Source organism: Zerene cesonia, chromosome 10 (genome assembly GCF_012273895.1).
Source record: "Zerene cesonia ecotype Mississippi chromosome 10, Zerene_cesonia_1.1, whole genome shotgun sequence".
In the NCBI taxonomy this organism is placed as follows: Eukaryota; Metazoa; Arthropoda; class Insecta; order Lepidoptera; family Pieridae; genus Zerene; species Zerene cesonia.
Window position 1 is genome coordinate 2,325,265 of NC_052111.1, and position 13,002 is coordinate 2,338,266.

Here is a 13,002-nt window from a genome sequence, read left to right on the forward strand (position 1 = left end):
TAGCCGGTAGGCCACACTCCATAGTAAATTAAATATTATGTACAATAACTTTATGTGACTGAGGTGATTATAATTTGATTGAGCTGATAGGTACTTAGGTATATTAAGTATTCATAACTGTAGGGGACTGACATAGTCAGTATTGACTCAAAAGTATCTAAATAAAAACAAATATTGATGATAACTGCATGGGTTAGTAATAATTAATTTTATATACTTAGATGCTTTCGAATTGATGGCTTTTGTGACTATTATTAGTTTTAAGTTGTATTTTGTCTTCATAAATTTTATATATTTTGGATGCTGTCATACAATAATTTCATAATTTATAGGTGTAAATAATTTTATTATGTATTTACATAATAGTAGGTAAGTAAGTAACTTATTACGCATTATGAAATTCAAACAAATAGTAAAGTTTTTTTATTGATCTGAGTAATGCAATAATACAAGTTATAATAAATAACGAAGAAGGTACTGTTTTGGTATGTATTATGAATTTCATGTTAAGTATGTGTTATAGATACGCCATCAGATACTATCCATAAAATGTGATTTTAAATTTTAAATGGTTGCTAACTATATTAGTACCTTTTATAGATATTTATGGGCAGATATGAAACAACATGTAACTAATGTTTATCATTTTAATTGAACATTTTTAGATAGCAAGGCAAGCGGACGATCTTTGCCTGGATGACATTTTTCATAGTGCAGATAATGCCCTCTTCTAGTTACAAACTTCTCTGGGCAATGGATGCAATGAAATGGTTTGACTCCAGTGTGTTTATACATATGGTACTGAAAGAAAATATGATTACATATTATGAATGAACATTAATTATGCAATTTATGCTGTGGTCACTGAAATATAGTATTAGTAAAAAATTATCTTTGATCATTTAATTAATTCCTTAGTATAGATAGAAGATTACTTTTAAATTACTAAGATGGTAAATGGTAATTACCTAGGCAAAAGATGATACCAATATTTTATTCTATAGTAGCTGATCCAACGAACTTCGCAACGCCGTATACATTTTTTACTACACATTTTCTCTAATTTTTTTTATCTTTTCAACCTTCCTTAGACTAATATGAATGCATTAGAATCATCAAAATCGGCCCCGCCATTCTCGAGTTTTAGCGGCACAATTGAGTTTTATTTATATAGATTGATGATAGATATTTTATTTATGTTCTTAATTAAGCATTTACTTACTGTGAAATTATCCTTTTTATTAAAAGTGTGTGAGCATAATTGACATTGGAATTTAAATTGAGTATTGGTAACCTTGTTTGCCTTTGTCTTTGGTGCAATGGGTCTAAAATATAATGTCCCAGGGTATTCTGAAATTTCATTTTTCTTTTTGCTGTTCTCTTGTACTGTTGGATGCATTCTAGATTTATGAGCATAGCAATTACCAGAACTAGCGAAGCATTTATCACATACAGGACACTTAAAAGGCTTGGCCCCAGTGTGTTTGTTCATGTGAAACTGAAAGAAGTATGCATTTAGTTAAAATAATAAAAAAAAAATCAGTCGAAATTAACTATAATATTACTGAGAGGAATTATATGATATTTATCCATTTCTTACGTATATTTAGTAATAACTGTAGTAGCTAAGTAACTAAAAAAAAAACAAATTTTACACTAAGTGTACAAAAGTGAAGATGTATATAGTACACGATCTTCCCTGAAACTATTTATTTAAAAAACTTTCATACCCTCAATTCCTGAAATCTCTTGAAATTCTTCTTGCAAATAGTACAGTGGTGTGGTCTTTCATTACTGTGTGATATATTATGGGTCTTAAAACTACTTCTTGTCGCATAAGTACGACCACACTCATTACAAGTGTAAAGTTTTTTGTTTGAAAAATGAATTACCATATGTGCATTTAGATTTTTCTCTGACCTAAATCTACGAAAAAAAAAAATCGTTATATTAGGTATATAGGTAGGTTATTTTATATATACACATATATATTTTAATCCTACTTACGATCGCTTGCACATGGCGCATTTACTGGAAGTATTGTGTTCCTTAATATGTGTCATAAAGTCATTTTTGAAGATGAAAGTCTTGTCGCATATTGTGCAAACGTATGGTTTGCCAGATTCCCCGTGAGATAAATGGGACCACATATGATTTTTAAGTGCAATATCTGAACGGAATTTTCTGTGGCATAATTTACAAGGAAATGGTTTGAATGCATCCTTGTCTTCCTCGTCATCTAATAGGATGGGATTGTTAGTTAGTCTCGTCAAAGTAACATTTTCGCCGTCAGCACTATTCAAATACGTAATTCCTGTGCTGTCTTCATTTTCTGTTATTAAATTAGTTTGTTTTGTGCTAATTACGGTCGTTTCCTGATTTATATGTGGGTATTTCTTTGTGATGTCTTCATATGTACGATCATATAATTCCATGCTCAGTTTTAGAAGTTTTTCTTGTGCGTCCCTAGCCAAGTCGATGAATTCACATACATTTTGTAATTGTGTACAACACTTAATACAGATACTTTTTGGTAAATTATCATCTTGCTCAATCTGTAAAGTTAATTTAAAATTTTTAAGTTCGTGGTGTTAAAACCACGTAAACATTTACTCTACACTAGTTAAATAAAGATGAAAAGTTTGTTTGCATTTTTCTTTGAATGCGCTAATATGAGAAAACACTGGTCCGATTTCAAATAAGATGTTTTTGTGCCCTTTGTTCTACAGGCTCTAATATGTACCACGGGCGAAGCCGGGGTGGACCGTTAGTCTGTTATAAGTACTCGCGTATGTTTTTTATTTGATTCCAAAGTTTTCTATCGTCAACGATTTTTACAAAAGTGAATTAAGTTTCTAGATGTGACGTGAAATTATGAACCATAAATATATTATTTCTTTGAGTGTTGTAGTATATAACCAGTAATAGTTACATAGTTCTTGATTCCATAAATGACTGTTAAAAAATATAATAACACATACAATAAAAAATGCCATTAGAAAACATAAAACGCACCTCGATTAATAAATATTTGTTCAACTTATTTTGGAGTTGCATGGATGCAGCTTCTGCGCCAAATATCATTATTGTTGTTTCCTTTTCCTCAGTACAAAGTCTGCAGCATCTTTCAAACTTTACCATTTTTATCTTCTAAAATTCACTGACTAACTGCTTAAAATTGTTTGTTTCGCCCAATAATCAAAACAATACAGTAAAATAACTATAACACGAACATTTTCTGCGTAAATGTGATATCGCGCATGCGCGCGTTCATTTGCTTTGTATACTTGAACATTATTGATATTATGATTGCAAAGTAACAATGCGCAAACTCGATTGAACCAACAAATTTCACTTCAGCGCACTAATTTTGATATTCCAGTTGAAGCTCTATTTTTTACTTTTTCTCTAACCTGTCAGTTTATAACGTGAAACCTTTATGTATCTGCATAATATGATTTTTTTTCTAGTTGTAATATCCGTTTATATCGACAATCCATTTTTAAAAGCGTAAGGTATCTGCAATGGGTGGTGGTGCTCTTACCATAGGCGATCTACCAACAACGTAGCCGAATTTTTCAAGAATTAAATAAACCGCTACAGGCCGCTACAATTACAAGATAAGATTTTTTTAAATTACCTAGATAAAGTCACTTTTTTATCAAACAAAACAAACTAATTTTGAAATATTGAATTGGCTAAAGTACAAATTTGTTCTCAAAATAGTAATTATTCGATCAATTAAGAATTACTAAATTTTAAATATATTTTCTTAATTCGTATCCTTTTATAATTTCTATGGGTGGTTTTTATTTATAATATTATTTCCTCAGTACATAATTTAAGTAGGAAATTTATCTACTTGGATTTACCTAGGTTGTAATCTACCCAACGACTATGCATCAGTAAGGACTGTACTATTATAAAGAGCGTAGTGCCTTGTATGATTTAAATCCTTCCCAGCATGAAGAGCTTAATGAAGAAACCATTATAATGCACAGGTTTTTTGTTACGGGTTCCGTTTACATAAAAATATGAGCGATCATGTAACTTACATAATAAGGGTTAAATTTACACCTAAATTAAATGATGCAATTGCGTTTATCCAGCCGATTCGTGCTCATGTAATAATTACAGTTGTACATAATCAATGGTGAAGGAAAGTGAAAAAACATATTGGGAGTATTTTTATATTACAAGATCTTAAATAGCAATAATTGTGTCTATTTTATTTATGGATAGATATTTTTAACATAAGTATTTTGATTATTTTAGAGTCTATTCGTATTTGTTATTATTAAAAGAATTTAAATAAAAAAAAAAATAAAATCTTTCGTAGAACATCGAAGCCATATTAAAATTTATTATTTTTATATTCTAATGTGAACCACGGAATCCTAAAAAACATTGTCCTCATGATTTTATATGAAAAAAAAGTTTGTATTTATTGGCATGTCCACCTGTTATAAAACGTCACACGGGAACGGACGTTGATTTAGAGGGTTTAATGGGGTTATGCTGGTAGCATTGTTCAGAAGGAGCAATGAAGGATAGACGTTAAGTAGGTACAGGTATAGGAGCAGGCGGGTTGAGGGGCATCGTTCTTGAAGACCGGTCCTCGCGGGAGGAGCGGCGCGGGTGCGCGTGGGCAGGGAGAACGCGAGGTGCGGGCGGGGCGTCCGTCACTCGGCAGTCGCGCACCGAGCGCTATACTACGAATACGTCGGGTGGCGCCGCGCCAACCCGTCGCGTGATAGTGTTGTGTCACAGCGGTGGGCCAGGTCGGTTTCGAGATTTCTTCGTTCCGACGTAACCATGGCTCTCAATTCGGACGGTGAACAGAAATCGAACCTGGTCCTCCGCGTGGATCAGGATTCTGACTCGGTTCTGCAATCGTTGTTCGACACAGTGCTCAAGCCGGACTCAAAACGACCGCTACAGGTGCCTCTGCGTATGCGACAGCTTCCAAAGTCGTTCTTTAACCCGCCGTCGACCGGTTCTAAGTCGCCATCTGTGTCTCATTCGCGAGAAAACTCGGCTGACTCCGCGTTCGGATCGTCATCCGCGACGGGCTCCGCGCCGGTGTCTCACTCTCGGGCGCACTCCTCACCTGCGAGTTTACAGCAGACGTATGCGGCGGGACAACAGACCCAGCAACCGCCCCTTCACCACCAACACAGTAAACAAAGATCATATGATGTTGGAACTCACATACCAGATGAGCTAGGTCCACTTCCAGCTGGTTGGGAACAAGCGCGGACACCAGAAGGACAGATATACTATCTTAAGTAAGTCTAGATATTATTTTCTTCTTTTTAACGCAGTCCCTCCCGGCTCCGAAATAAGACCACTTTTCCTTGTCATGGTTCCAGGTATGGGAGAAGTATTTTATATTAAAAAAAAAACATATATACCTTTATAAGTTCTTATGATAATCTTGAATGGATGAGTCTCCGAAAACTTGTTTTGAAATTAGAAACTGACTCGAAATGAACGTCAGGCGGATCTTGTTTACTCAGACAAGTTCTTTTGTGTTACTATGTTATTTACATAACAAAAAATATGTACCTCTTGTAGGTTTGATATTATTCTCTACACGGCTCGAGATTGGGTAATATATAATATTGGTACTTTCATAATACGAGTTTATGTAATTAATCGATTCCCAAATCTTGTTGAATAAATAACTATTTAAATTTGAGTTTGATATGAATCCATAGCTTATCGCAGTATGATCTATGAGATATGCATTGAATAAAATTGATATTTAAACAAAAATCATCATGACCATCGAAGTCATCTCCGGCGATTATTATTGATTTTTGATTTGCTTAGTTATCACCGAATGCTAAATATCATGCATGTTGAATAGCAAAATAGAATGGATTGTGAGGCTCATATTTAGTGAGTTTGACTAAATAAAATTCTTACTATTTAAAATCCCTGAATCTCCTGTGAGTGTTGATAAGAACTATACTTTTAAATACTTTTAAATTTATTGTATTTATCATTTACATTTAATTTTCTTTCATTACGATTATTTTTATTTTTCGACGGTTGCAGGGAAATTTACTGACATTAATTAATCCTTTTAAGATCATCTTGACGACGTGTAATAAAATTAATTTCATAGTGGTACTTATATGTTTCGCCTTAAAATAGTACAAAGCCTGATGTTTTGATGTTTAAAATTATTTATACTCAAAATTATGTTAAACTTCTGGAATAAAAAACATTACCACGAAGACGTATTATAGTTTAAACAAAAATGAATAAATTAATTTTGGATATGTTGTCAAAATGCGAAATGATTATGAAAAAAAGGGTAAGTATTATAAGCATGTAGCTTGCATATCGTTATAGGGATTTTGATTTTTGACTTAACAAGAATAAATGACGTACTTATTGTACGTCTTGATCACATATAATCTATAAACAGTATTAAAAAAATAACAGTAATAAATTCATTAAAAATCAAGTTTTCTCTTATCATTATTAAATTAATTCTATCCGTCTAGTTTAAAATTATCAATGAAAAAATAACAGAAAATGTACGATTTTTTTTTTCTATTTTAAGACGCTGGACATTACACTGTACATTACAATCAGTAGATAAAGTTTATGAATTGGTATAATGCTACATTGGCAAAATAGAAACAACGATTGATAAACTATCAAGGTGTGATATCGTATAGAGGCGCAAACGAAAAATAATATTAATGTTTCAAAATTACAACAAGAGTACGGTTAATGCTTATCATTTAGGTATTGAATGCTTCATGTTGAAAACACATTGTCGTCACAAGTAATCTTATCGCGATCGTATACCTTTCGTCAATGCTCAACAATGAAATATGATAAACTTGGGAAAATGATTCATGGTGTAAACAGAACAACGTCGAATTTAGGTTGACGGTTATTAATTTCTTTCCTTGTCTTGTGTTCTAAGTAAAATTCTGATATCTAATCACGGACATTATCCTTTTGGTGTACTCAACTATGTGATCGTGCTAATATTATACGGAAGTACTTATCTAGTAATTGAATTATGAACGTCGAACATCCTGTCATGTTTTCTAAATAATTTCTTTACTATTTATCGATAAATTTACCAAAATAATTGGTATAATACCTAAGCTTAAATTATCAATACTGTCTTATCAATTATTATATTTATATATAATTTAATACATACGGTTAAATGTGAATACATTATTTAGAATATAAAAGTCTTAAGGCCGCAACTTGTAAAATAAACAGATACACCACACGTGATCTATTGATCTATTCGACTGAAATAATCCGTAATCGTATCGATTATATTCTGTAATAGCTGCGAGGCTGGCGCCGTTGCCATTATTGTTAATTTTGCTTGCGTAGCCTAGGATCATATGAAAGTATGTAGGTGAACATAATAGTAACTACATATTATAATGTTCATTTAAGAATACAATTAAAAAAACGACCTAAAAATATTTCGATGAAACCTCAAAGATAAATAGTGGAATAGCATTTTTGTAAGACTATAGGTTACTGAATAATATCATTAAATGCAAAAGAAAATTTATATAACACGTTGTGCATGAATTTAATGTACTTTGTTGCTTATAATAAGTTGTTTGCTAACAAAGTTAGTTACCGTGTCGGATCTTAACACCGCGCCGTTCGTTTCAGACGTGGAAGACAGCCAATACGACATCAAAGCTTCAGTCACATCATAAATAAACTTAACCGACATAATATTCATCAAACTCATTCAATAATACTGTTTAGTTTTAACTATTGTATTAATTATTTATGAAGTACTGCGTATATATAGAATTGTGTCGTATTCAATTGTTTTTAAAATTGACATGAATCACATAGCCATGAATTTGGCTTATGAAATATCCAGGATCTAAAGATTAAACATAGTAATATTTTCGCAAATAGAGATGGAACCTTTCTCATTTTTTAATTCCTTGATTTTGGTGTGCGTGATATATTATCATATTTGTTTCGCGTCTCATTTCAGCACAACTAGGAAGTCGTGTTTAATTGTCGTGCACTAGAAATCGTTTAAATTAATCTACTATTAATATTGCGAGAGCAAGCTTATCATTCATGAATTCTGTGTGAAATAATGTTATTTCGATACCAAAAGCATTAATTTAAGCAGTTAGTCGCTTGGCTCCGATGTACGAAACGTCGGCTGCACGAAGAACAGCGCGATGGACCATTGCAAGCGGTGCGTCTCTTCCGTGTCGGTAAATAGACGTGCGCATCGTTTCTTAATTGCTAGCTGGACCGATCTTTTATAATCTCCATAACGTCCAGCGAACGTCTTGCTAGCAAAATGTTTGCTTTAATTATTATTGGAATGGAGGGTAATTCTCTGTGGTTTTGTTCGGCTAGACTTGGCGATGTTCCGAAATGGGTAGCGATGCAAATTACCTTGGCGAACGCCCAACACGGCGCTATCGGCCGGTAGCTAGCGTAACACCTTATTGGTAACAGCCTTACTATTTAGTGTTTACCTGTTCGAATGTTGCTTGATATCATCAAATTCTATAATATATTCTAAGAATTTTAAATAAGCGAAATGAAATAAAAACATTTCATTATGAATAATACCTAAGATGATACGCCGTATATAGGTACCGTATGCTTTTTTATATAAAGATATATATTTAAGTAGCTATATTAGTTGCTTGTACTTATCTACCACTTGAAATGTATGCAAAGTGATTACGCATTTAAAAATATTTCCTTTTAAGCTTCGTCCCTTGAATTCTTAATCAACCAAACTTGTCACACAGAATACAAAGAATCATAAACTTCTTATTTAAGTCCGTTGAACTTTGTATTTAAAAGGATTTTCTTAATTTTCAAACAAAGCTTTGTAAAATGTTTATTAGTGTACGAGATACGCTCAAATATTCAAATTGCCATTAGTTTATGAGCCTGCTTTAAGAGCAGGCTAACAAGAATGTTTTTTCTTAATTTATGAGTAGAGCAGGTTTTACCTAAAACAAAAATCAGCTTTACATAAGAATATGTCATTTCTCTAACTCAATTTCTTTTCTGCATTTCTTTTTGAAGCCAGTGTATCTACAATACTTGTATATAAACATTTTGTTCTAGAAGAGCCTCTTTTCCCTTATATTAATATCATTGGTACAATACCAAAGAGCAATAACAGTTGCTTTTATGATACCTTTCAAAAATCCACGGCTAATTGGTTATACCTTCACGATGTCTTCCTAGAAGTTTACTTAACCAGTCACATACACAAGTGAAGTTATCGCAGTGTATTCAAAGCGATAACATTTGAAATACAGCTCACTATCGTCTTCTAAGAACTCGGTCGCAGCAGACGCTGCAGGTACCTGCCTAACGGAACTTTACCCAGAATATGATTTTGTTAGGATTACCTCGTAAACGCGGTTAAATAATTTGGTAAAATCATTTATAGTTAAAACAGAATAAATAGGTACTTATGATATTTTGTTTCTTGTTTGTACCTCTTGAATTTTAGTAATTAATGTTACTTATGTAATAATCAATAACACTAATTAGATTCCGATATACATTATTAAGACGGAGGCACATTATAACATTGATTGAGAAAAAAATATTAAAATATTTTTACCTAGGACTATTAAAAAAGAGGCCTCATTAATTTAGCGTGAGAGGATACATTTGCTTATTATTTAAATTTATAATAGTTGAGTTTTACTTACCATTAAAACTCTTATTATGTCCAGGAGCCTTATTCGAGGCCTTTTAAACAATAATGAGAGAGACATCTCTTGATTTCCAGCCGACACATCGTTGTTGTAGTTCCAAATTGCTTCATAGAGGGCTCCGTTGTGCCCCCCACCATGTTTACCAGAGTGAAGTATGCACAGCTAAAACTTATAAATAGCGACGGCAGAAAGAATTACCTCATTGTGTCTCATTATATTAGACATTTATTGTTGATTTATTAATTAAATTAAATAATTAACTTTATTACCAGGCAGACCTTAATGTAAGGCCTCGAATAAGGCTCCTGGACATAATAAGAGTTTTAATGGTAAGTAAAACTCAACTATTATGTCCCTACGCCGTTATTCGAGGCCTTTTAAACAATAATGAGACATTGTTTGGTTTCGCCTGGTAAACAAGACGCCAATGTGATTATTTACACAAAAATTTTATAATCAATAATTTTTTAAATTTTCATAAATAATTATACAATAATTTCAATTTATTGTTGAGATAGGGGCTCAAACAAAGCACATAAAGATGAATCATCGTGATTATTAATAGTTCTTACTTCTTTTCTATAAAAATTTTTTGAAAGTATTGTGCGACCTCCAATTTCCCCTTGCAAGAATTTTATCTATAGGTTCTCTATCTAACCAGCTTCTAGAAGCAACGGCTGATCTAACACTACCAGGAGGAGCTTCAATACCTGCCTCTCTCAAAGTAGATTTCACCCATCCCGCTATAACCGTTCTAGAAGCAGCTCTAGCCTTACCACAAAAAGTAACAAACAGATTATCTATGCTAGCTGAATTACGCCTGTCCCTGCCTATGTCTATTAATTTTCTAACCCAGAACACTGGATCGACATTGCAATTACTTGCATTTGACATTAACTTCCAACCCGATTGGACATATGAATCCGAGTCGGTCTTGGATCCATGCTTCGGCCAAAAAACTACATAATTGTCTGCGGTGTTATCTACGTAAAACCCCTCTGCAACACTCAAAAGCGTTAAACATGTATTCTACGACCTGAACATAATAAAATAATGGCACAACGGCGTGAAATTTCCCACAAGTCACTATAATTCTTTACATTATGTTTAGTTAACCATGATATTAAAATTCTAGTATCCCAAATGCTACCCGCGTGTGATTTTGGACTCATATTGGCTATAGCTTTTAAAATCTGTTTCACTAAAATGTTCGAACTTAATTTAGAATTTTCCTCCGTTCTACATAAAGTGGACACGACCGATTTATGAACTAAAATTGTTCTGTAAGCGAGTTTTTCGACCAAATGTAAATCAGCCAAATATTTCGCTAAATCAGATCCAGTCGGGTTTTTAACATCGACGTTGTGTTTAATACACCAATTAACCCACCGTTCCCAAGCAGGTTTATACGTATTAAGAGTGGAGCCTCGTCATCCCGACCGCAAAAGCAATTTTTGCTGGGATGACCACGTTTCTAACGCTTGCGTCCACCCCCACCTTTCCAAATTTCGAGAACCATGTTCTTTACCTTTGGTGGAGGAAGGCCCGTGGTCAGATCTATAAGCTTGGTCTCCAGCCAGCGGATGGTGAAGGGTGGTGCTACTGCGCGGGACTTCAGATCTGCCCTCCAAAATGCCCGTGGCCACCTCGGTGCTACTATTAGGTACATACCTTTCGCCCGATTGAGATGCATCAAAACTCGGGGTATGACACTGAGGAAATACCCATGCTAGCTTGAAGATCCACTTCCAAGCAAACGCGTTGTGTCTCCAGGCTTGTTGATCCCGTTGATCTAGACTCACATATTTTGGTACGACATGAGCTCGTGTTGATGCAAACAGGTCTACATCTGGCACGCCCCACTTCGCAAATACTAAATCTGTTATTGATGGTAGCAGATGCCATTCCGCAGGAGGCATGCTCCTTGATAAGCGATCTGCTACCATATTGTAATTGCCTGGAATGTGATGAGGAATCAAATGAATATCGAAAAAGTTTGTCAGATGGTAGATCTATGGTAGAACTGATGAACCTAACTTACGAAAGTTAGGTTCATCAGTTCCACCGACCGGCAACCCCCTTCGTTTTTCAGGTAGGCTACAACGGCCTTGTTGTCGCATTGTAGAAGAGGTGACGAATGAATCAGAGACGGACCTACCTTTCTTAAGCATTTCAAAACAGAAAGCATTTCCTTCTGGTTCGAATGAAGTAAGTTTTCTGTACCCACCCATTCCCCCCTCATATGAATGCCATTTAGATCGGCCCCCCCAACCCGAGCCTGCTGCGTCTGTGGTTAAGAAATGTGTTGTTGAGGGAGGATGGATTCGAGAGAACTTTTCGCAATTTATCAACCACCATTTGAGCTCCTCGATTACCTTTTGCGGCAGACTCAACTCCGTTCGGTCTTGGTGCTTTAGTAGTCTGTTCGACAAAGTTAACAGACAACGGAAATTGAGTCGGCCTTGGGGTATTACCAACCGGGCAAAGTTTAAGAAACCTACCGTACTCTGAGCCTCCCTTAAAGTTATGACCTGCTTTTCCAACAGGTGTGAGATATTTACCTTTATTTTCTGGATTTTGTTTTGTGGTAAACTCTTCCTGTTCTGCCACGTATCCCATATTATACCCAGGTATTCTAAAGAGCTCTGTGGTGAAAGTATTGATTTGTCGGTATTTACCTTCCAGCCCAGCTCCCGTAGACTTTTTAACACATATTGCACTTGGTTGATAAGCCTGGCTCTGTCCTGGCAGACAATCAAAAAATCGTCGAGGAAAACAATGATTCGAATACCTTTTTCGCGCAGAAATTCCGCTGTCCAGTTAGTCAGGGACGCGAAAACCTTGGGTGCTGTTGCGAGGCCAAAAGGTAAACAGGTCATTTGTAAAAGCTGGCCCTTGTATATCAACCTTAGGAAGCAACGATGAGTCACGGCCACGGGCACGTGCACGTACGCTTGGGTGAGATCGATTTTTACCATAAAATCGTGGGGCTGTAAAAAAAAAAATCTGGAACTCGTTGAACCGAAATTAGTCTGAATTTCGATACTTTGAGATATTGATTCCATCTTTTTAGATTGAAAATGGGACGCATTGACCCGTCGCTTTTTGGAGTCAGAAAAAGGGTAGATAGAAAACTGGGCGTTTCGGGGGCATGCTGTAAAATAATTTGCGATAGCATATTGTTTATTAATAAATTCATATCGACAGATGGAACAGTCTGATATCGGATTTTGGAATAATGCAGCATCACCAAGGGTGGTTTTGCTTGGAATGG

General features: G+C 34.6%; 2 protein-coding genes across 4 annotated transcripts in view; one reads left to right on the forward strand and one right to left on the reverse strand.

The window, feature by feature from the left end:
- Positions 1–642: 642 nt before the first annotated feature.
- Positions 643–3,282, reverse strand: LOC119829551 (gastrula zinc finger protein XlCGF46.1-like). The gene is made up of 5 exons (XM_038352113.1): positions 3,016–3,282; positions 2,008–2,555; positions 1,731–1,926; positions 1,223–1,498; positions 643–801 (listed from the first exon to the last, which is right to left on the reverse strand). The coding sequence occupies exons 1-5, from the start codon at positions 3,139–3,141 to the stop codon at positions 643–645; spliced, it is 1,305 nt and encodes a 434-aa protein (XP_038208041.1). The 5' UTR covers positions 3,142–3,282.
- Positions 3,283–4,651: 1,369 nt separating this feature from the next.
- LOC119829564 (transcriptional coactivator yorkie) overlaps positions 4,652–13,002 on the forward strand; it is a 30,723-nt gene continuing 22,372 nt past the window's right edge. The window contains exon 1 of one of the 3 annotated variants that reach the window (XM_038352135.1): positions 4,652–5,288. In XM_038352135.1, the coding sequence (XP_038208063.1) occupies positions 4,816–5,288 (473 nt within the window). In that variant the 5' untranslated portion in view covers positions 4,652–4,815. The remainder of the gene's footprint in view (positions 5,289–13,002) is intronic. The other 2 variants (XM_038352134.1, XM_038352133.1) reach the window with 2 other exon arrangements.